The sequence below is a fragment of the Oratosquilla oratoria genome, chromosome 40, assembly GCF_046742065.1.
Source record: "Oratosquilla oratoria isolate Oo_2021 chromosome 40, ASM4674206v1, whole genome shotgun sequence".
Classification (NCBI taxonomy): Eukaryota; Metazoa; Arthropoda; class Malacostraca; order Stomatopoda; family Squillidae; genus Oratosquilla; species Oratosquilla oratoria.
The window spans coordinates 24,091,866-24,113,918 of record NC_134816.1 but is presented as its reverse complement, the minus strand read 5'-3'; the positions used below and the strand labels follow the sequence as shown (position 1 = coordinate 24,113,918).

Sequence of the window (22,053 nt, the reverse complement as noted above, 5' to 3'; positions counted from 1 at the left end):
AGGAATCTTTAGTACCATAAAACTTCATTGTATTATAAACAAATGTACATAGTATATTCCAAGTTCTTCTCAAAATACTTTTACTTTTTATTTTTTAAATAGTTGATTTCCAGTAGAGCTTTTGGCGATGTAGAATTCCATTGGTTTTGTTTATTTACCATCAAATCTGATTGCATTTGTATACACACATTGAATTCTAGTTTTTATTATTTTTATCTGAATCACTATGCGCTCAAAAAGCGCGTTCAAATGGGTGTTTGTATTAAATTTTCATTGTTGTTTCCTGAGTATGTCGTGAAAGCTGAGGGTATGAGTGACGGAAGTTGAGGCGTGGCCTTTTTACTTTGTTTAGTCCTGTATATTACGCCAGGAAGATGAGTAGACGAAGAAATTCCTCGTACGTTAGTTCGTGTGTGAAATGGAGCTTATTTATTTTCAACTTTGTGTTTTGGGTAAGTATCTATTTATTTACATGTATGTAGCTACGTCCCCGACCAATCCCTTCGGGCTATTGTTTGCCCTAAGGGTATTGTTCATAATATTTTTAACCCATTGCCTTAAGCTCCTTTATTCATTGAGTAAAAATATGAATAATAAAATCTACGAACTCATGATGTAGTGTGAGTAAAACCATTCACGAGGGAAACTTGTGAAAAAGCTGTTGAAAATGAAAGGGGGGTTGTGGGAAAGACAGACTTGTTTCCTGTATTGTGCAATGTTACACCGAATTGTTTCCGTCCATAGTACTTAAAAGATAAAAATCCGATATCAAGTTAAACACTAATAGTAATAGTGATCAACTAAATATCACGGGCTGCAAAGTATGGGGTATTTTTTTGTGTATTTGGTAAATAGGGACCACATACATATGCAAGGTCATGAAATACCTGTTCTGGTAGAAGACAGTAGACAGGCATCAGAAAAACATTCTCTTGTTCAAGTGCCATTAACCTGAGTCAATGATTGCTGGGTTCAGACTTCAGTAACTCTTTGTTCAGTGTGACTCAGCTTGGAAAATACACTTTCTTGAAATTGAGCTTTGATGGCAAAGACAAAAGGGTAAACTTCCAGAATAACTTAATTATGGATAAATAAAATGAAATATATGCTTCTAACCTAAAATAAAATAACCATTGTAATGATAAATTAGATCTTCGAAATGCAAAAAAGAGATGAAAGATGTATACGTGTGATCCTGGAATAGAACTAGAAAAAGATGAGATTGAAAATTATGGAAGAGGTCAAAGTATTAGTTCGAGAAAAACAAAAACACATGGTGTGGCATTCTAATTCCCATTTGAAGCACCACCCTGTATGTCACAAGGCTTCTAACAATTCCTTTCTCAGGGTTATTACATATACATATACCAAGGCTTTTTCCCCTTACAAGGGGGGTAGCCAAAAAGAAAAAGGCATAAAATCATTCCCACCCATTCCATCCCTAAATAACTCCACTCCCCTCCACCCTCCTTCTTATCTTAGCACCTCCTGGATGACGGGTCATCCCTGCACCTTGTCCACTGCCCTGGGTCAGAGGCAGTGTCGCAAGTCACAGCACATCCACAGCAAGGCCGCTTCATTAAATCGGTGACCCCCCATGCATAAAAGGAGAAGACGGGGAGAAATCCCTTCGGGCTGTGTCTAATTTTGCTCACACATACTACCTCACCCCCCATCCCCCCACCCATTCCACCTCATGCATCACAACATCATCCATATACAACCATTCTCCATTCATCCCTGCCTTCTGTCCTCTCCTGTCCTTCCTCAACAGACATTCCCCTCTTCCTCAAAGCCCCCTTCATCCCATCCATCCATCTCATCCTAGGACGTTCGCTCCCTCCTCATCTGCCTTCCATACCTATTTTACTAGTCTTTCTTCACTCATTCTTTCCATGTGTCCAAACCATCCCAATACTTTTTCATCAACCCTGTCTCCCAACTTCCTTTCCACCCCTGTTCTCATCCTCACCTCCTCATTTCTCACTCTATCCAGCCTAGTAACCCCATCATACTTCTCAGACACCTCATCTCAAACACATTCAAACTCCTTTCTTCCTCTTATGTTCCATGTTTCTGCTCTGTACAGTGCTGTTGGCACAATCACTCCTTCATACAGTCTCCTCTTAGCATCCATTCCCAAATGTCTATTCCTCATTACACATTTTAAACCACCAAGGCATTTACTCGCTTCTCTCAATCTACATTCTACCTCCACCTCCACTCCACCTTTTCCTGCCACATTTGCACCCAAGTATCTAAAACTATCCACTTCCTCCAGTCGCTCTCCCTTAATGCTCACTTTTAGTCTGCTGCCACTTTCACCCCTTGTACATCTCATCACCTTACTTTTACCCACATTTATCTTCAGCTTTCTTCTTTCACACACTCTCCCAAACTCTGTCACCAACTTCCTCAATCCCTCCTCCAATCCTGCCACAAGCGCAGTGTCGTCTGCAAACAACAATTGGCTCACCTCCCACTTTTCTCCATTTTCTTTAACCATCTCCAACCCCTGACCCACCACCCTTGCATTTACCTCTCACACCACCCCATCCATGTACAAGTTGAACAGCCAGGGCGACATAACGCATCCCTGATGAAGTCCCCCCTTTACCTCAAACCACTCACTCTCTCCATTTCCAATCCTTACACATGTTCTACTACTCTCGTACAAACTCTTGACAGCTCCTAGAAGCTTTCCTTCTATCCCGTATATCCGCAAAACCTCCCACAATGCCTTCCTGTCTACCCTGTCGTAAGCCTTTTCCAGATCCATGAAAGCCTAAAAAACATCCTTCCCTTTCTCACATATCTGTCTTACCACAAAAATCTGATCTACACAACCTCTACCCATCCTAAATCCACACTGTTCCTCACCAATTACTCCCTCTGTTCCTCTCCTAATCCTCTCTATGAAGATCCTCCCATAAGCCTTCCCAACTACACTTAACAAACTAATCCCTCTGAAACTACTACTCTCACACTTGTCCCCTTTTCCCTTGTAAAGTGGAGCTATACAGGCACTCCTCCAGTCCTCCAGCACTCTACCCTCTCTCCAGCAAACATTAAATAACCTCACCAGCCAGTCTACCATCACTGAATCTCCCTTTTTTAGACATTCTGCATGGCATCCATCCAGACCAGGTGCCTTACTTGCTTTCATCATCTTAACAACTGCCTTCACTCCATCCTTCCTTATTTCTCCTCCATTTTCCTCCCTCATCACTCTCATTTTCTTAGCACTGACACATATAATCATTACTCCAAGTTTGTATTAAACTCATTTAGTGACATTGAATCAATAAGGAAAGTAAAAATACAAGAAAAATATAACAAACTGCAAGACTGGCAATTTACACCATCCTGCTATAGTGTCCATATGACCTGAGTATGGGACAACCAAACCTCCCACTGTGATCTGACCGATCTCAACCGTCTTGGTGTGACAATGTGAATACACATACATGAGAGAGAGGGGGGAGAGTTAAGCTACATCCTGGTGGTCAACTAATGACCAACAGGGGGAAAAAAAACACGTGGACATTGGCTACATGATGGTATTAAAAATGCAATGAGAAATAGGCACTTGGGAATTGATGCGAAGAGGAGATTATATGAAGGAGTAATTGTGCTGACAGCACTATGGGGGAGAGACATGGAATTTAAGAGAGGCAGAGAGGAAAAGTTTAAATATATTTTGAGATGAAATATCTTAGAAGTATGGTAGGGGTAAGGTTGGATAGAGTGAGAAATGAGGTGAGGAGGAGAGCTGGGGGTGGAAAAGGAGATGGCAGATAGGGATATGAAAGAGTATTGGAATGGTTTGGACATATGGAAAGAATGAGTAAAGAAAGATTAGTAAAAGAGGTGTGGAAGGCAGAAATAAATGGAGTGAACCTGAGGGGATGATAAAGGATGAGATGGATGGATGGGGTGAAGGGGGCTTTGGGGAAGAGGGGAATGTCTGTTGAGCAAGGAAGGGAGAAGGCTGGAGATAGGGGTGAGTGGAGAATGGCTGTGTATAGACGATACTGTGATGCAAGAAAAGGAGGGAGATGTGGGGTGTTAGAGATTAGTTATGTGTGAATAATATTTTGACACAGAGTGGAGTTGCTGATTAAGTGAAAAGGCCTTGCTCTGGATATGTGGTGTCTTGCTGCATTGCTTCTGACCCACAGCAGTGGGTGGGATGACCCGTCATCCATGAGTAACAAAGATGAGTGGGAGGAAAGGGTGGTGGATGGGAATGAAATGGGTGGGAGTGGGTATATGCCTTTTGACTTTGGCTACCTCCCTGGTAAAGGGGAAAGAGCCCTGGTGTGTGTGTGTGTGTGTGTAAACATGAAAATTTGGGAGTCTGGGATCCATATTGGTGAAGAGAGTAAAGCACTGGATTCGTCTTCAGTGGGTATGATGAGTTGCATACAGTGAGTTAGTTTTTATGTGGTCCGGGATGCAATTGGAAAAGGACCTTGATGAAGTCTTCACTCCATTAATCATGATGAAATGTATACCATTTAATGTATTAAAATACAGAGAAATATATGAAGAGTGAGACAAAAACAACATACAATGAAAGTGAAACAAAAAGGTAACATAAGAAACACTAACATGGGACAACAACAGTAATATACAATAAAAATGGAACAAAACGATAACATGAGAAATAAAAAAAGTTAACATGAGTAACACAACCACCACATTGGCGGACCAAATGTCTCATGTGAAGGTATAAATAGTCACGTGTACAAATGAGTGATCGTGACGAAATGTGTACCGTTTAACATATTAAAGTACAGAGGAATATTCTAAGATTGAGACAGTATCATACAAAAAAGAAATAAAAAATTAACATGAGAAACAGAAAGGTAATCGAGGCAGAAAATGATATACAATAAAAGTGAAACAAAAAGGTAATATGAGGAACATAGCCACCATAGTGTCAGACCAAGTGTCCCATATGAAGGGATAAATGGTCATGCATGCAGATGGGAAATCATGATGAAATGTATACCATTTAATGTACTAAAACACATAGAAATACAGCAAGAATGAAACAAAAAAAATACCATACAGTAAAAGTGAAACAATTGGTAACATGAGAAACATTGTTGAAAATATGAATATAAAATATTAGATATTAATAACCCAATATCAAGTCACTGCTCTCTGTGCATTAAACAGTCATGCTCATAGTCCCTAGATAGATTGGATTGAGGTCAATGCTCCTGTTTATGCAGTTGTCCTTGGTCTTCCAAGCTTCTAAAAATAGACTTTTCTTTTTGTTGTTATCTCAGTGCATTACTCTCTTCACCAATATATATATATATATATAAATATATATATATAAGTATATATATAAATATATATATGAATATATATATAAATATATATATATAAGTATATATATAAATATATATATGACTATATATATAAATATATATATAAATCTATATATAAATATATAGTACATGTGTCTGCACTGTACCTGATGTCTGTAAGTCCCATATTAATGGATAACATATTAACCTTTCAGTTGTTTGGGTTGTTGGTGATGGCAATAGGGGCCTATGGAATGTACTTCACTGCTGAAGAACTTCAGGGCAAGGAGGCATTAGAAATTGCGTACACTGTGGTCACTGATGTCTCCTGTGTCTTGGTGGCTCTTGGAGCAATCATCTTCCTGGTGTCTTTTGCAGGCTGCATAGGGGCTCTTCGTGAGAACCTCTGCCTTCTGAGAACAGTAAGTTTTTTCTTGAAATAGTTTGTCTTTTCTTTATGCACCCCCAGTAGTCTGGCCAACAACAACAACAAAAATGTTACATGGAGGGTTTTGGTAATAGGCCTTTTTTTAATGAAGAATTCAGTTGAGATGTCATTTATTTACCAAATTCAAGTTATTCTGTAAGTTATGTTGCTCACTTTCTTCTCTGCCAGATTCACCTCCTTTTCCTCTCTTAACTTCTATCCAAAACATCTTTTTATTACTTTCAAAATTTTCTGTCATACTCCTCCCCCATTTTATATCTGCTCGCATTTTTGCCTTCTTTATCTTATCTTTTGCTTCTCCTCTTCTTTCTTTGTACCTTTCATGAAGAGGAGATGGAAACAAGGGTGGAGAATGGGAGTGGAATGGGTGGAAGTGGGTGGATCCCTTTTGACTGGGCTACCTCTCATATAAAGGGGAAAAACCTTGGTATACAGATAGACATTGATCATGTTGCATCATTTCAAAAAGCACTACTACATCCATCCTCTTACTTGGATTACTATAAGGTTCTCTCTCTCCCTCTTTCCCTCTCTCTCCTCTCTCTCCTTTCACCCCCCCTCTCTCTCTCTCTCTCTCTATATATATATATATATATATATATATATATGTATATATATGTAGATCATGTACCTTTTAATTCGTACATAAGTAATTCATTTCATGTGCTTAAGGATTAGCAAAACTACAATTTTGTATTTTCAATTAACAGTTCATGTACCTTGTTGAGTAATAATGTAATTTAATATTTTGTACTAATGTTCAGTGTTTCTCTTACAGTATGTTGGGTGTTTGACCATCTTCCTCATCTTGGAGCTTCTTGTGGCCATATCATGTATCGTCTTCCCTTGGAAATCCAGAGAAATTCTGGAGCACATGATGTCAAATGGACTTGTCAAAGATTACTGGGAAAACGCTAACACAAAAGATATGGTCGACTTCTTACAAAGTGAGGTAGGTTGCATTGGATCCTTGGGTTGTTAGTTTTATCATTTGATTCATTACCAACAAAGACAAAGGCCTCAGGGCAGTGGCTGCAGCAAAGTATAATTTTTCTTTCACTGGTTCTCTGTGGGAGGATAAATATAAAAAATCAGAGTCCCTAGTCCCTAGTCCCTTTATTCCACCTCACTCTAGTACCTTTTACAACATCCAGGGGGAATAGTGTGTTTTTGTCCCATTCCAAAGGATGTGTATGTGGTTCATGTGTATATACATGTGTACAGCTCGTAGCAATGGTCTTTAGGTCCTCCCAGACATATATGGTGGAAAGTTGTGAGTGGAGGATAGATGAAGAAAGAAGAAAGGACAGAAGGTTGGGAGGTGGTTAGAGTAAACTGCTTAAATGAGAAAAAAAAGGAGTACAAGAAGAGAGAGGAGTGGGAGGGAGTGAAGGATACAGTAGAACTAGGAGTATAGGAGGAATTGGGATGGTTCAAGGAGGGAGTCACAAGGTGTGCAAAAATGGTGTGTGGAACAAGAACAGGAGGAAATAATAGAAGGAAGGGTAGTGAGTGGTGGGATGATGAAACAAAGAAAGTTATTGAGAAGAAACACACATTTGCAGGTTGGTTAAAAGATAGGATGAAAGAATCATATGAGAGGTACAAAGAAAAATGAAGAGAAGTAAAATATAAGATACATACATACATATACCAAAGGCTCCTTCCCCCTACTTGGGGGGTAGCCACAAAGAAAAAGGCATAGAAACCACTCCCACCCATTCCATTTCCTATATATTCCACTCCCCTCCTCCCTCCCTCTTATTTTGGCACCTCCTGGATGACGGGTCATCCCTGCATCCTGTCCACTCCCCTGGGTCAGAAGCAGTGTCGCAAGACACAGTGCATCCACAGCAAGGCCGCTTCATAAAGGAGGCAAAGAGGAGAGCAGATGTGAAATTGGGTAAGAGTATGACAGAAATTTTGAAAGTAATAAAAAGATGTTTTGGAAGGAAATTAAGTGAGGAAGGGGAGGCAAATCAAGTAGATAAGGAAATGTAAAATGGGGAGATGGATAGATGATAATGGAAGAGATGGCAGAAAAAGGAACATGGGCAGAATATTTCAGGGAGCTGCTAAATGTGAAGGAGGATGTGTATTTACCTAGTTGTATTTTACGGGAAGGGGAGCTATGCTCGTGGGGTCCCGTCTTCATATCTCATTTTATCTAAACTATTTTTAAATTCATGTATTGTTTTTGCACACACCACTTTCTCATCTAACTTGTTCCAACTGTTTATTACTCTGTGAGGAAAGCTGTTCTTTTTCAAGTCTCTTCTATAGCTGTCTTTTTTTATTTTCTTTCCGTGTCCTCTTGTATTTCTGTCATCCCATTTTATCAGATTCTCTCTGTCAGTAATTTCTATGCCTTTCATGATTCTGTAAATAGCTATCAAATCTCCTCTCTTTCTTCTTTGCTCTAGTGTCTGTAGTTCAAGTTTTTCTAGTCTCTCTTCATATGATAGTTTTGAGAGTGTTGGTGCCAGTTTTGTAATTGCTCTTTGTATTCTTTCAAGTTTTTTTATACATTTTTTTGTACTTGGTGACCATATCGTTGCTGCATATTCCAATCTTGGTCTTATCAGGGTGATTAGGATTTTCTTCACCATTTCTTCATCCAGGTATGTAAATGCAACTTTGATTGTTCTTATTAAATTATAAGTTTCTCAAAAAATCTTATTTATATGTTTCTCAGGTGACATATTATTCATAACAATGACTCCCAGGTCCTTCTCATTTTCTACTTTTTTTATTCCTTCTCCCAATATATATGCTCCTGTTATTCTGTTTTTGCTTTTTCCAAATTCCATTATACTACACTTTTTTGTATTGAACTCCATCTCCCACTTCCTACTCCATTCCTGTACTATATTTAGATCTCTCTGTAGTGATTCACAATCTTCTTCAGTTTTCACTCTTTTCAGTAGTTTTGCATCATCTGCAAAGAAGCTCATATAGCTTTCTATTCCTTCATCCATATCATTAATATATATAGCAAACATTATTGGGGCCAGAACTGTTCCCTGCGGAACACCACTTATTACTTCATCCCATTTTGAGTGCTGGTTTCTTATCACTACTCTCATTTTTCTTTCTTGCAAAAAGTCTTCCATCCAATTTAGTAGTTTTCCCTGTATTCCTCCTTCAGTTTCTAATTTCTTAAGCAACTTCTTATGTGGAACTTTGTCAAAAGCTTTCTTTAGGTCTAGAAATGCACAGTCCGCCCATCCATCTCTTTCTTGTATTATATCTATTAGCCTTGAATAGAAACATATTAAATTGGTGACGCATGATCGTCCTTGTCTGAATCCAAATTGCCTTGGATTTAACACTTTGTTTTTTTCTAAATATTTTACCCATCTATTTTTGATAATTCTTTCACAAATTTTTGCTATTGTACTTGTTAGAGAGACTGGTCTATAGTTTGTAGGTTCTTCTTTATTTCCTCCTTTATATATAGGTACTATATTTGCTTTTTTCCAATCTTCTGGAACTTTTCCTTCTTTCAAGGAACTGTTTAGTATGCTATGTATTTTGTCTGCCAGTTCATTCCTGCATTCTTTCAGAATCCAGTTTGCTATATCATCTGGTCCATGCGATTTTCTGACATCAAGATTACTCAAGTGTGTCAATATTTCATTCTTTGTTACTTCTATTTCTTCCATAGGGGGGACTTTCTCTTTCCATTCAATCTCTTCAGGTTGTATGTTCTCCCTTGTAAACACTGATTTAAAATGTTTGTTCATAATTTCCGCCATTTCTATTTCCTCAGTGTATTCAACTCCCTCGTCTTAATTTCTCCAAGTCTTGTTTGTTTTTCAGTTTATTGTTTACATATCTGTAGAATAGTTTTGGTTGCTCTTTACACTTTTCTATGACATCTTTTTCATATTTTCTCTTTTCCTCTCTGCACGTTTGTACATATTCATTTCTATAACCGGTATATATTTTCCATTTTTCAGGTCTTCTGTCTTTTTTCCATCTGGTCCAGGCTTTGTCTCTTTTGTCTTTTAGCTCCCTACAACTTTTGTTGTACCAGCATTTTACATATTCTTTTTCTTGTTTTTGTCTTGGGACATACTTTTCCACTCCTTTTTTGTAAATTTTTGTCAAAATATTCCATTTCTCTTCCACTGTTGTTTCTTCTTTGTATATTTCTTCCCAGTTTTCTTGTTGAAAGAATTCTCTTATTTTATCAAAGTTTGTTTTTTCATACATTCTTCCTTTTCTATATTGCTCATTTCTTTTCATATATTTTTCTTCATTAAGTTCCAGTTCAATCAATATGTGGTCACTTTTACTTATTGGTGTTTTATATTCAATCTTGTCCACTATTCTAGGTTCAGATGTAATTATTAAGTCTAGTCTCGATGGTTCTTCTTCATTTCTATACCTGGTGTTCTCCTGTATCCATTGTGTCATTGTATGGTCAGTAATCATCTCAAGTAGAGCGTTTCCCCATGAGCCGTCTCCACCCTTTACTGTCATTTCTTCCCAGCAGATTTCTTTGCAATTAAAGTCGCCCATTATAACTATTCTTCCTCCATCTTCCATTATTTTATTTAATGTTATCTTTGTGTCCTCTAATATACTTTTATGTTCACTCTCCTCCCATGAGGCTGTTTTCGGAGGCACATAATTTATCACAAATTTTCTGCTCTTCTTATCTCTGTCTTCCACTTCTATCATAATCATCTCTATTGTATTCTTTCCATATATGACACCCTTCACGTTTATTCCTTCTTAGTCAGGAACATAACTCCACCCCCTTGCTTTTTCTCTCTGTTCTTAATCCAATAATTATATGCATCATGTCCTACACTGTTGGGTGGTAGTGGGCCTTTTAATTTTGTTTCTACAATTCCCATTATGTCCGGTTCTTTTTCTTTCAAATAATCATTCAGCTCATTCAATCCTGTTATTAATCCATCTATATTTGTGTAAGACACTCTTAGTTTTCTGTCACTTCCATTGTGTTCTCTGTTTCCCTTTTGTTTTTCTCTTGTATGTCGAACTGCCTTAGTTTCATATTCACTACTCTCCAATAGAATCTCTCTTTCTCTGACTCCGTTCTGCTCTCGTTTTTTTTCTTAGCTTCAAGTCTTTTCTGCTTTTCTTCCTCTCTTTCCTCTTTATTCATTTCCCTTTTTATCCATACCTTTTTATATTGCTCACTTGTTGCTAGTTTCCCTGTTTTGGATAAGATATTCTCTGCCGTCGTTTGTGACCTGAATTTAATCTTAATTGGTCTGGTCTTATCTGTACTATACTTTCCGAGCCTGAATTTTTCCTCAATTTCCTTCATAATTTCTGGTTCATCTTCCTGAACTAGTTTTAGTAAACTGCTTACTTTTTCATTTTCCTCATTGGTTCTTGAGGTTCTATCTGGGTTATGTTTCTCTTCCATTCCTAATATATTTATACATTTCTTTTTGTCAGCTAAGTCTCTTACTATATTCTCCTTCTGTCTCATCACTTTAATAACTGAGTCTTCAGTTTGTTCTCTCATTTGCTGTTTAATTATATCAGTAAATGCAACTTTACTGTTTTCTTTTATCGACTTCCATCCCTCTCTGTTTTTTTTACTATTCCTCTTCAATTCCTCATTCTCCACCTTTACTTCTTTTAACTGTCTTTTCAGGTTTTCTATTTCATCAGTTAAGTTTTTGTTCGCCTTCTCTAGTTCTTCCAATTTTTCTACCCTTTGTAGAATAATGTTAACATGACCGAACCTACGCTCCAAGTCCTCGATCATCTTATCGACCTTCTCTTCTAGTCTTGTCAGTCGGGGGGGGTTTGTGTCCCACCCACCCTCTTTAAATCCCTGGAAAATATTCTCATCACTTTCTACTGTATTGCTCTTATCTATACTTCTAATCTTTACATTTTTATTAGACATTTCATCGTCGTCGGGGGGCCGTTTGTTTACCTTTCGCCTGTCTGTCTGGGCCAAGTCTACTCCTTCCTCATTTCCTTCCATTTCCCTCAGTAATCCCTCCCCTTCTCCTCTTTCCCTACTTTCCTACTACCCCACTAGCAATTTCCCCCCCACCCTGTAAATACAATATGCACTTCTCTTTGCGTTGGGATCCACAATACTTCAATTTTCTTCAGAACGTCTTCTAAGCCGTCCGTTCGTTGAAGTGTGTGTGTGTATATATATATATATACACACACACACACACACAGAAGAACTAAGATAAGAGCATATAACATTGTAATAAAACCAACAGTCCTGTACGGATGTGAGACATGGACACTGACAAAAGAAAGGGAGAAGAGACTGGAAATTTTTTAAAACCATATCCTGAGAAGAATCCTCGGCCCAGTATATGATGAAGAAGAAGGGAAATGGAAACGAAGACATAACAGGGAAATTAGAGATCAGACTCGGCAACCGTACATTCAGGATAAAATACGGGGAAGAAGAGGAAGGTGGGCTGGACACTGCATACGAATGGAGGCAGACAGACTACCAAAGAAGGTGATGGAAAGAAGAGTGGAGGGCAGACGACCAGTAGGGAGACCCAGGTACAGATGGATGGATGGAGTAAAGAAGGACGTGGAGAGGGTGGCACCAAGAGAGGACTGGAAGGAATTGGCAGAGGATAGAACCATCTGGAGAGGCATAGTGAAAGCAGTGAAGGGCCGTCCGGCCTGACAACCAACAGAGTAGAGTAGTAGTAGTAGTATATATATATATATATATATATATATATATATATATATATATATATATATATATATATATATATGTGTGTGTGTGTATATATATATATATATATGTGTGTGTGTGTGTGTATATTCAAGGCTTCTTCCCTCTTAGTGAGATAGCCAGCCAAAGAGGCATGCACTCATGCCCCCCCCCCCCCCAATTTCACTCCAATGTAGATCCCCTGCTAAAGAAGACTTAGGTAATGAATGGTTGTGTTGTAATTTGTTGATGGAGATGTGAAGTGGAATCTTTTTTTACAGTTTCAGTGCTGTGGTGTAACTCATGAAGGCTTTTTGGACTGGAACCACAATGAATACTTCAATTGCTCAGACAGCAATAAAAGTCAGAAGAAATGTGGAGTACCTCCTTCATGCTGTAGGGATTTTAGAGTAAGTGATACTATGCTCTTTGAATTTTTTTTAACTTCTCATCCACAAAAAATGATAGCTAGAACATGTAATAAATGGATTTTTCCCCTTGCTATGTGTGACATTGTTTATATATATATTTTTTCTTCTTTTTTTCACTATCGGAAAACCACATCAGACATCAAGAAGTGACCTGATGTGTGGATTTGGTCTGCAGAAGAAAAAGGTAAGAATTCTTTCAACTGAAGATTGGGAAAGCCAAGCTATTGTTTTGTTGTTTGCATTGCCATCATTCCTGATACCAATTTAGTATTGCCCAGTATCTATGCAGTTTGATGGGGGACAGAGATGACCCTAAATCCATGAAGTGCTGATAAAGGAGGGACATTAAATGGGTTGTGGTGTTCTTAATGTAGCCATCACCTTCACAAAGAAAAACACACACACGTTATTATTTCCATTCCGTTATTGCAGTCCATCGTAGCCAATGATACATACATATACCAAGGCTTTTTCTGGGGTATTGGCTGCTTGTTATTGTGGCAAAGTAGCATGCAGTTGATGCTTTAGGGTCTATATGGGGCGCCCCTATGGACCAGAGCCACACATCATTTTGTCTATGATAGAGGAAAACTCTGTTCATAGAGAAATGATGACACTTTTATACTACGACTGTCCCTCCGTTATGCTGTCCTCCCCCTTGTTGCTGTCCTGTACCATTTCTCTGAGTATTCCTTTTCTGTGATGGGGGAATTCCCTGTGGTGGGGGAAAAGAATACTGCCACCAAGTATTCCCACTTGGATTGTAAGAGGTGAGAAGAAAGGGACAGGGATTGGGACTAGGCATCCTTCTCCTTGTAGCCCCACAGGGGAAATTCCTAAAAAAAAAAAAAAAAAAAAAAAAAAAAAAAAAAAAAAAAAAAAAAAAAAAAAAAAAAAAAAAAAAAAAAAAAAAAAAAAAAAAAAAAAAAAAAAAAAAAAAAAAAAGGTAGCCAATGATGACTTTCATTTTTTTTCCTAGGATGATGTGATGAAAGATGAGGTGTTGTTGTTGTTGTTGTTGTTGTTGTTGTTGCCCTGGATCAGAAGCAATGCAGCAAGACACAGCACATCCACAACAAGGCCACTTTATTTAATCAGCGACCCTTCCTTTCATTCAGAGAAAGAGAAGATGGGGAGAAATCCCTTTGGGCTGCATCAAGATATCATTCACACATAACCACACCCTAACCCTCCCCATCCCCCACCCACTACCTTCCATACATCACACCATCATCAATATACAACCATTCTCCACACACCCTGTCTTCTGTCTTCTCCTTTTCTTCCTCAACAGACATCCTCCTCTTTCTCAATGCCCCTTTTACCCCATCCATCCATCTCATCCTGTGTCACCCCTTCCTGTTCACTCCATCCACCTTTTCCTTCCACAATTCTTTTACTAATTTTTCTTCACTCATTCTTTCCATGTGTCCAAACCATTCCATTACTCTTTCATCAACCCTGTCTCCCAACTCCTTTTCCACCCCTGCTCTCCTCCTCACTTCCTTTTTTCTCACTCTGTCCATCCTAGTAACCCCTACCATACTTCTCAGACATTTAATCTTAAACACATTTAAACTCTTCTTCTCTTATGTTCCATGTTTGCTCCCCAAACAAAAAAATACAAATGAAATATCATACTTGCCATTTACTATGTTTATGCAAATATTTTAATTGTTGTGTTTCAATAACTTTCAGAAATATGATGCAGATGAATTGATATACACCACTGGTTGTGTCACAGCCATCAAAAACTTCCTGGAATCCAACTTGTACGTAGCTGCGGGGATCCTCTTTGGAATTACCCTTTTCCAGGTGTGTATTTAATTAGTCCTTTTTTTTAACTATTTGTTGCCAAAAGGCTGCTACAGAGATGAATAAAATATCCTGACCAGAGTCAGGAGGGATTGAGGAAGTTGGTGACAGAGTTTGGGAGAGTGTGTGATAGAAGAAAGCTGAAGATAAATATGGGTAAAAGGTGATGAGATGTACAAGGGGTGAAAGTGGCAGCAGACTGGAAGTGAGCATTAAGGGAGAGTGACTGGAGGAAGTGGATAGTTTTAGATACTTGGGTGCAAATGTGGCAGGAAAAGGTGGAGTGGGGGGTGGAGGTAGAATGTAGATTGAGAGAAGTGAGTAAATGCCTTGGTAGATTAAAAAGTGTAATGAGGAATAGACATTTGGGAATGGATGCTAAGAGGAGACTGTATGAAGAAGTGATTGTGCCAACAGCACTGTATGGGGCAGAAACATGGAACATAAAAGAGGAAGAGAGAAGGAGTTTGAATGTGTTTGAGATGAGGTGTCTGAGAAGTATGATAGGGTTTACTAGGATAGATAGAGTGAGAAATGAGGAGGTGAGGAGGAGAACAGGGGTGGAAAGGGAGTTGGGAGATAGGGTTGATGAAAGAGTATTAGGATGGTTTGGACACATGGAAAGAATGAGTGAAGACAGACTAGTATAAGAGGTATGGAAGGCAGATGTGGAGGGATCGAACATGAGGGGACGTCCTAGGATGAGATGGATGGATGGGGTGAAGGGGGCTTTGGGGAAGAGGGGAATGTCTGTTGAGGAAGGACGGGAGAGGACAGAAGACAGGGGTGAATGGAGAATGGTTGTATATGGATGATGTTGTGATGCATGAGGTGGAATGGGAGGTGAGATAGTATGTGTGAGTGATGCAGCCCGAAGGGATTTCTCCCCATCTCCTTTTATGCATGGGGGGACGGGGAGGGGGGGTCGCCAATTTAATGAAGTGGCTTGCTGTGGATGTGCTGTGACTTGCGGCAGTGGACAAGGGGGTTACTAGGCTAGATAGATGACCCGTCATCCAGTAGGTGCTAAGATGGGAGGGAGGGTGGAGGGGAGTGGAGTGTGTTTAGGGATGGAATGAGTGGGAAAGATTTTATGCCTTTTTCTTTTTGGCTACCTCCCTTGTAAGGGGGGGAAAAGCCTTGGTATATGTATGTATCTCTTTCAGTGTTATTTGTATCACCACTTTTGCTATAGCATTATCATTCTCACTGGCTGAGTGAGTTAGAGTATCTCTGCTTGTGGTGGAGGTTGAGGTGGCGGCATTTCAGGCCCTAGTGCCAGCGAGTTGGACCAAGGGGGTTCATTAAATTCCATACTACAAAGTCCTCCATAAGGGGCACTGTCCTAGCCTCCTGATATATATATATATATGTATGTATATATATATATATATATATATATATATATATTTATGGACGTATATATATATATATATATATATATATATTTTTTTTTTTTTTTTTTGTGATGTTTAACCAATTCAATTTTTATCATCTCCCAGAAGTTATTCTCCTGTCATGTTCTACAGCCACAGTTAAAGCTTCCTTGTCCTTTTTTTGCATTCAACAACTCATTGAAATATTCCATCCATCTTTCCCGTACAACCCTCACTTCCATTAACAACTGTCCATCTGCTCTCTTTTCTCTCCTCTCTACCAACTCACCTTGCAAAGTCTGAAAAAGGGAGGTACAGTGATAGTAGACTGGTTGGTGAGGTTTAATGTTTGTTGAAAGGAGGGTAGAATGCCAGAGGACTGGAAGAGTGCCTGTATAGTTTCACTTTATAAGGGAAAAAGGGACAAATGTGAGTACAGATTGACCTCTCATTAACGGACGTTGATTAGCTGTGTTTTTGGTGCTGTTGTTTAGTGCTGTGCAATCACTATGCCACCCAAAAACCACTCCAAATCAACGGATTATTCACATCAACGGACACCGTTACCCCCCTTTTAGTCCGTCAATGAGAGGTCAGTCTGTATGGTAGTTTCAGAGGGATCATTTGGTTGAGTGTAGTTATGAAGGCTTATGGGAGGGTTTTGATTGAGAGGATTAGAAGAACAAAGGGAGCAGCTGGTGAGGAATGAAGTTGATTTAGGAAAGGCAGGGGGGTTATATGAATCAAGTTTTTGTGGTAAGACAGATATATGAGAAAGCTTTAGCAAAGGTTAAGGATGTTTTTTGGGCCTTTATGGATCTAGAAAAAGCTGGAATGGGTGGGAGTGGATTTTGTACCTGTTTTTGGCTACCTCCCTTGCAAGTGGGAAAAGGCAATTGGTATATGTATGTATGTGATATTCAATGAAAATGAAAGGATCTTGTGAAGCATTTTTTTTTTTTTTTTTTTTTTTTTCTTTCTTTCTTTCTTTCTTTCTTTTTTATAAACCTTAATTTTAACTCCAGTTTCTTAGGAGAATAAAGTTTTAATTTATGAGTGCATCAATTTCTTGAACATCAATACAGAATTGTTTTTGCATACTTTACAGATGTATGTTACCCACCAGGCGAGGACTTTGACAGACCAGATAATGTTACAGCGTGCTCGATGGTACTAAAATTTCTGTGTCTCCTTGCCTATCCCCATGCTACACTAGCTTTTGTGTAACTGTGGACTTGCTTGGATTAGCTCTAGATATTTTTTCATTATGTCGGGAAACCTAGATTTTACCCTTGCCGGTGATTTTTCCCCATTTGAAATCAATTTAGGTGTTATGTACGTGCAAGTATGGAACAATAATTGTATTGTAAAATTGTGGATGTACTGTGTCTTGCGACACGGCTTCTGACCCAGGGCGGTGGGCAGGGTGCAGGGATGACCCGTCATCCAGGAGGTGCTCAGATGAGAGGAAGGGTGGGAGGGGTGTGGAGTGTATTTAGGGATGAAATGGGTGGGAGTGTTTTTATGCCTTTCCCTTTTTGGCTACCTCCCTTGGAAGGGGGAAAAAGCCTTGGTATATGTATGTATGTAAAATTGTTCCTTTAAAAGGAGTACTAAAGTATTCCGTATGTACGTGTGTGTGCGCTGTGATATGAAAGCCCTTGATGTGGAGATTTTGTTACTTCTGTAGCTTTAAATTATATATCTTTTTAACATGTTTTATGATAAAACTTCAACGGTACTCTGGTAGTCTCTGCATTTGCTCCTGGCAAGTTGTGAGGCTTGAAACTTGGAATCATTTGTCCCATAGCTTTGCAAAGCTAATTGTATAGGATGAAGTTCCCAAACTGAGTATTGTTGGGACCAGCACTGTGCTGAGTAATGAATTTTGCTGACTTTTAGATACACTCTTTTCCCCTTCTTTTAGTGTGTGCATGTGTGCGCATATGTATTTACCGAGTATCATGTACTTGATTGAAGTTTACCGGAAAGGAGCAGTGCTCATTAAGTCCAGTTTTCTAATCTCCAGTTTATCATACTTAGCATATGTGAACTGGGCAGTGAGAAGGAGACTGGGATGATTCTTCATCCATGAGGTGCTATAATGAGAAGAAAGCAAGGGAATTGGATGAGAGTAGGTGCCTGGCTTTAACTTGGCTACCTCCTTTGTATAGGAGAAGAAGCCCATGGTATATAGATAGCATATATATGTGTGTGTGTGTGTGTGTGTATGTATACTTGTGTTTTTAGATGAAAAAATTATGCACATATAGCAGATCTGTAGAAGAAGCCCATGGTATATAGATAGATAGCATACGTGTGTGTGTATGTATACTTGTGTTTCTAAATGAAAACATTATGCACATATAGCAGATGTGTACACAAGCCATCACAGAAAACGACTGTAGACTTGGAAACAATGGCAGGAACCAAGTAGCATCACAAACATCACCACAATAAATCAACTTGTCAGCAGATTACATTGTCACTACCAGAAGTTGGATCATTTGCCAGATAAAGGTCACACCAAGATTTGAGTCGCTCTGGTTTTTAGATTGCCAAGTTTGGAAGCTTCATCCTGTAGCAGGTGTGAAGGAAATATTAATATATATTTAGTAACCTATCATTGATGCTGGATGCATTATTTTTGTGACCCATCCCAGCGTATTCCTTTGCTAATGAACAATGCCACACTGTATTTTCTACTAAGCTTTTGTACTACTATGCTACATAGACATGGTCATTTTGGCAATTCTGGATGGCTCAAAATAGTAACACTGCCATAAATGTATAGTACTATTATTGAAGGGTCATGGTCATTTTGGCAATTCTGGATGGCTCAGAATAGTAACACTGCCATAGATGTATAGTACTATTACTGAAGGGTCATGTTGATTTTGCACAAACTAAAGCTATCCAGTCCCTAAAATAGACCATATCATATCTGCCTTTTTCTACTTTTGTATTCTAATGGTAAGGCTGGAAGCAGAAACACCTGGCTTTTTTTTTTTTTTTTTTTAAGCAAAATCCTAAATAAGTTAGTCTCAAGTAGTAAGCCTTGTTCACAAACTTAACCTCAGTGAAGTTTTAAAAAATATGCCTCTCCATTGCTTTTGGTGGGGAAGACCGTACTTCCTACAGTAACCATTGTACATGATTCTATTGTAACTTAACTCATTAACTACCTTGTAAGTGCTGTATATGGACCTGATGAATGTAAACAGTTTGAAATCTGTGTATATGTGCATGTGTGTAAAGTGTTCAATTATTTACTGACAGGATATTTTTTTTATATGTCAGGATGGTGAATTTTGTTAAAATTTTTAAAATGTTTTCACCCGTTTTGATACCAATAAGGGGACAGGTTCGTCATGTACAAACTGAATATCTCGTTAATTTTACTTTTTTCCATGAAATGGAAATTTTTCATATTGAGTGGAGGTGTCATTAAGTCGTGCATTTTATTGTAAAAGAATTTATTGTTTTGACCCAACACAAACAGATAATGAAATGAATCTTTAGGGTTCAAGCTCTTAAGAAATGAATCTCATTGTAAAGTGTATAGGACCTGTGGCAAGGCATTTGCATTGGTGAGTACAGCACAGCATTTGCAGGGTTTGTAGGTCGTCAAATGCTGATCACAATTCTTGCATGCATATAGGTATACATGGTATTCGTGGGCAAAAATCTACCTTTATTTCTTAGTTCTGTCAAAAGGAAACAGAAACTTTTCAAGTCTTAATCTGCGCATGAAAACTGGTACTCTGGATTGCATATCAGGTACGCCTGGAATACTCACATTGCACGTGATGCTGTCTGCTTGGCACCAAGTTTTGCAGTGCTACCTGCTTGTGCACGATACTGACACTTGAGTTTAACTCTTTTTATGTTTCTTTTGCATACTGAGTTTAACTCTTTTTATGTTTCTTTTGCAAACTTGTTTTTCTGGTCTCTTCCAACCCAAGTGATCAACCTGTCATACTACATTCTGGGTGTAAGTTGTGATGGCTGAAGTTGTCATAACATAGAGCATGATAAATGATGATGAAATTTACTTTATTATATAAATAATCTTGTTTTTGTTTACTTTATTGTATAGGCAAAGCTTTTTGTTGATAAATATGATTTTTTTTTTCTGAAGGAAGTATTATATTTGAGCAATTCAAAGGATGCTTATTCAGAGGTATTTATATGTGTGCCTTGGATGGCTACCTCCCTTATAAGGAGGAAGAGCTCCTTGGTATATAGATTATGCCCAGAGAGGGCTGTTCAATTCTGCCATCACCACTTACGCCTACCAAGTCAGGCCACCCAGATGTCTGCAGGAAGCTTGACTCCTCATTGTTCTTGTTGTTTTCCTTGCAGTCTAAATATGCCATGGGAAAACGAAGCTCAACAGCTTTTGGAATTGAGGCCCCAGCCACGTCTTTACAGATAAACCAACTCAGACCAAAGGAAGATTTTAGCACAACAGAGCCTGTCCATCCACTCTTTCAGATTGGTAACATTCCTCTAGCAGTGTATACATACATACATACGGATATCAAAAGTCCTTTACCTAACCCACATCCCTCCAACATCCATTTGTTGTTCCTTCTATCTTGGCTCGTGAATGAGCGAGTCACGGTTCCTGCCTGCTTCTCGGTTTAGAAACTGTGCAGTTAGATATAGCACCTCCTTAGCAAGACCTGACAGCCAATGCTGGTTTACCACTCATTATTTTTTCACATGTCAAACTTATCCCTAAATTCACAATTACAGACTAGACAAGAAGAAATCCCATTTGGCCACATCATTTTCACATCCATTCACAACCACTCTCCACTCACGCCTATCCCTTGATCCCCCCTCACCCCACCCATTCTCAATCCCCCTCAAGTTCATTCCATCCACCTCTGCCTTCCACACTCCTATTTGTTAGTCTCTTTTTCTTTCATTCTTTCCGTGTGGCTAAATCATCTCGGTATTTTTTGTCATCCCTACCTGCCTCGCTTCATGTCTCGCTTTATCCGTCCTGTTCCTCATTGCCCCCACCATACACAACATCTCGAGTACATTTAGAATCCTCCTTTCTGCCTCCCTTAAATCTCAAGTCTCTGCCATGCACAGTGTCTTGGACACAATCACTTTTGCATATAATGTTCTCATTGTGTCCAGCCCCAAGATGCCTATTACACATGACATTTTCCTCCCCCCCCCCCTCCCCACACCAAATGTTTATTTGCAATTGCTTCCCTTCTAATTTACCTCCATCATCCACACCAGTCCTTGTTACATATGACCCAAGATATATGTATGTATGTAGTGTGTGTGTGCATATATATATATATATATATATGTATATGTATATATACTATTCAGTTGGTAAAGTCTGTTGGACATGAGCTGGATAAGGGAGCTGCTATGGTGTCACAGAAAGTTTGTATATAGTTAACTTTTTAGTTGTGTACTCACCAAGGGCTATGTTTAACCATCTTCATTCCTCAGATTGTGCTAGACATGTTCATTTGTAGATATCTTTGTTTGTAGTATCTCTGTAGTGTTTCTGTTTAGTCTGTATTCCTGCCTCATAATTTATGGTCTGCTACCTCTATTGCTTTATCTAAACACAGTTGACCCTCTTTACAGGACTGGAATGGGGTAAAGGGCACCTAATAATGAAAATCCATGTGAACAAGTTGCATAAACACGGCAAAGGAAACACGGACTGGAAGTGAAGTGGTTATTTCTGACGTTTCATCCATTGACTTTCTCAAAGTCAATAGACGAAACAGGAATAAACGCTTCACTTCCAGTCCATGTTTCCTTTGCCGTGTTTATGCAGCATCTAATAATGCCAGTTGTCAGATGTATTCAGGAACCGTAGAAAATAGTAAAAAAATAAATAAATAGAAAGAAAGGGAGGGAGAACAAAAGATGATTTTATTACACATTTTAAGAGATGACCTTGCTCTGCTATGACAGT

At 38.7% G+C, this 22,053-nt stretch overlaps 1 protein-coding gene across 1 annotated transcript; it reads left to right on the top strand.

Annotated features, from left to right (window-relative positions):
- The first annotated feature begins 114 nt into the window (after nucleotides 1-114).
- Nucleotides 115-21,973, top strand: LOC143020676 (tetraspanin-33-like). The gene is made up of 8 exons (XM_076177269.1): nucleotides 115-452; nucleotides 5,540-5,746; nucleotides 6,551-6,724; nucleotides 12,748-12,876; nucleotides 13,034-13,081; nucleotides 14,596-14,712; nucleotides 17,197-17,258; nucleotides 20,454-21,973. Exons 1-8 carry the CDS (start codon nucleotides 375-377, stop codon nucleotides 20,524-20,526), a joined length of 888 nt encoding a protein of 295 aa, XP_076033384.1. The 5' UTR covers nucleotides 115-374; the 3' UTR covers nucleotides 20,527-21,973.
- The last annotated feature ends 80 nt before the right edge of the window (nucleotides 21,974-22,053 follow it).

Bases quoted from the DNA above. Each gene is read 5' to 3' on its own strand.
- LOC143020676 (XM_076177269.1), top strand. From the start codon at position 375: ATGAGTAGACGAAGAAATTCCTCGTACGTTAGTTCGTGTGTGAAATGG. The intron at 453-5,539 runs GTAAGTATCTAT...TTAACCTTTCAG, and splicing joins TTTTCAACTTTGTGTTTTGG to TTGTTTGGGTTGTTGGTGAT. The intron at 6,725-12,747 runs GTAGGTTGCATT...CTTTTTTTACAG, and splicing joins TCGACTTCTTACAAAGTGAG to TTTCAGTGCTGTGGTGTAAC.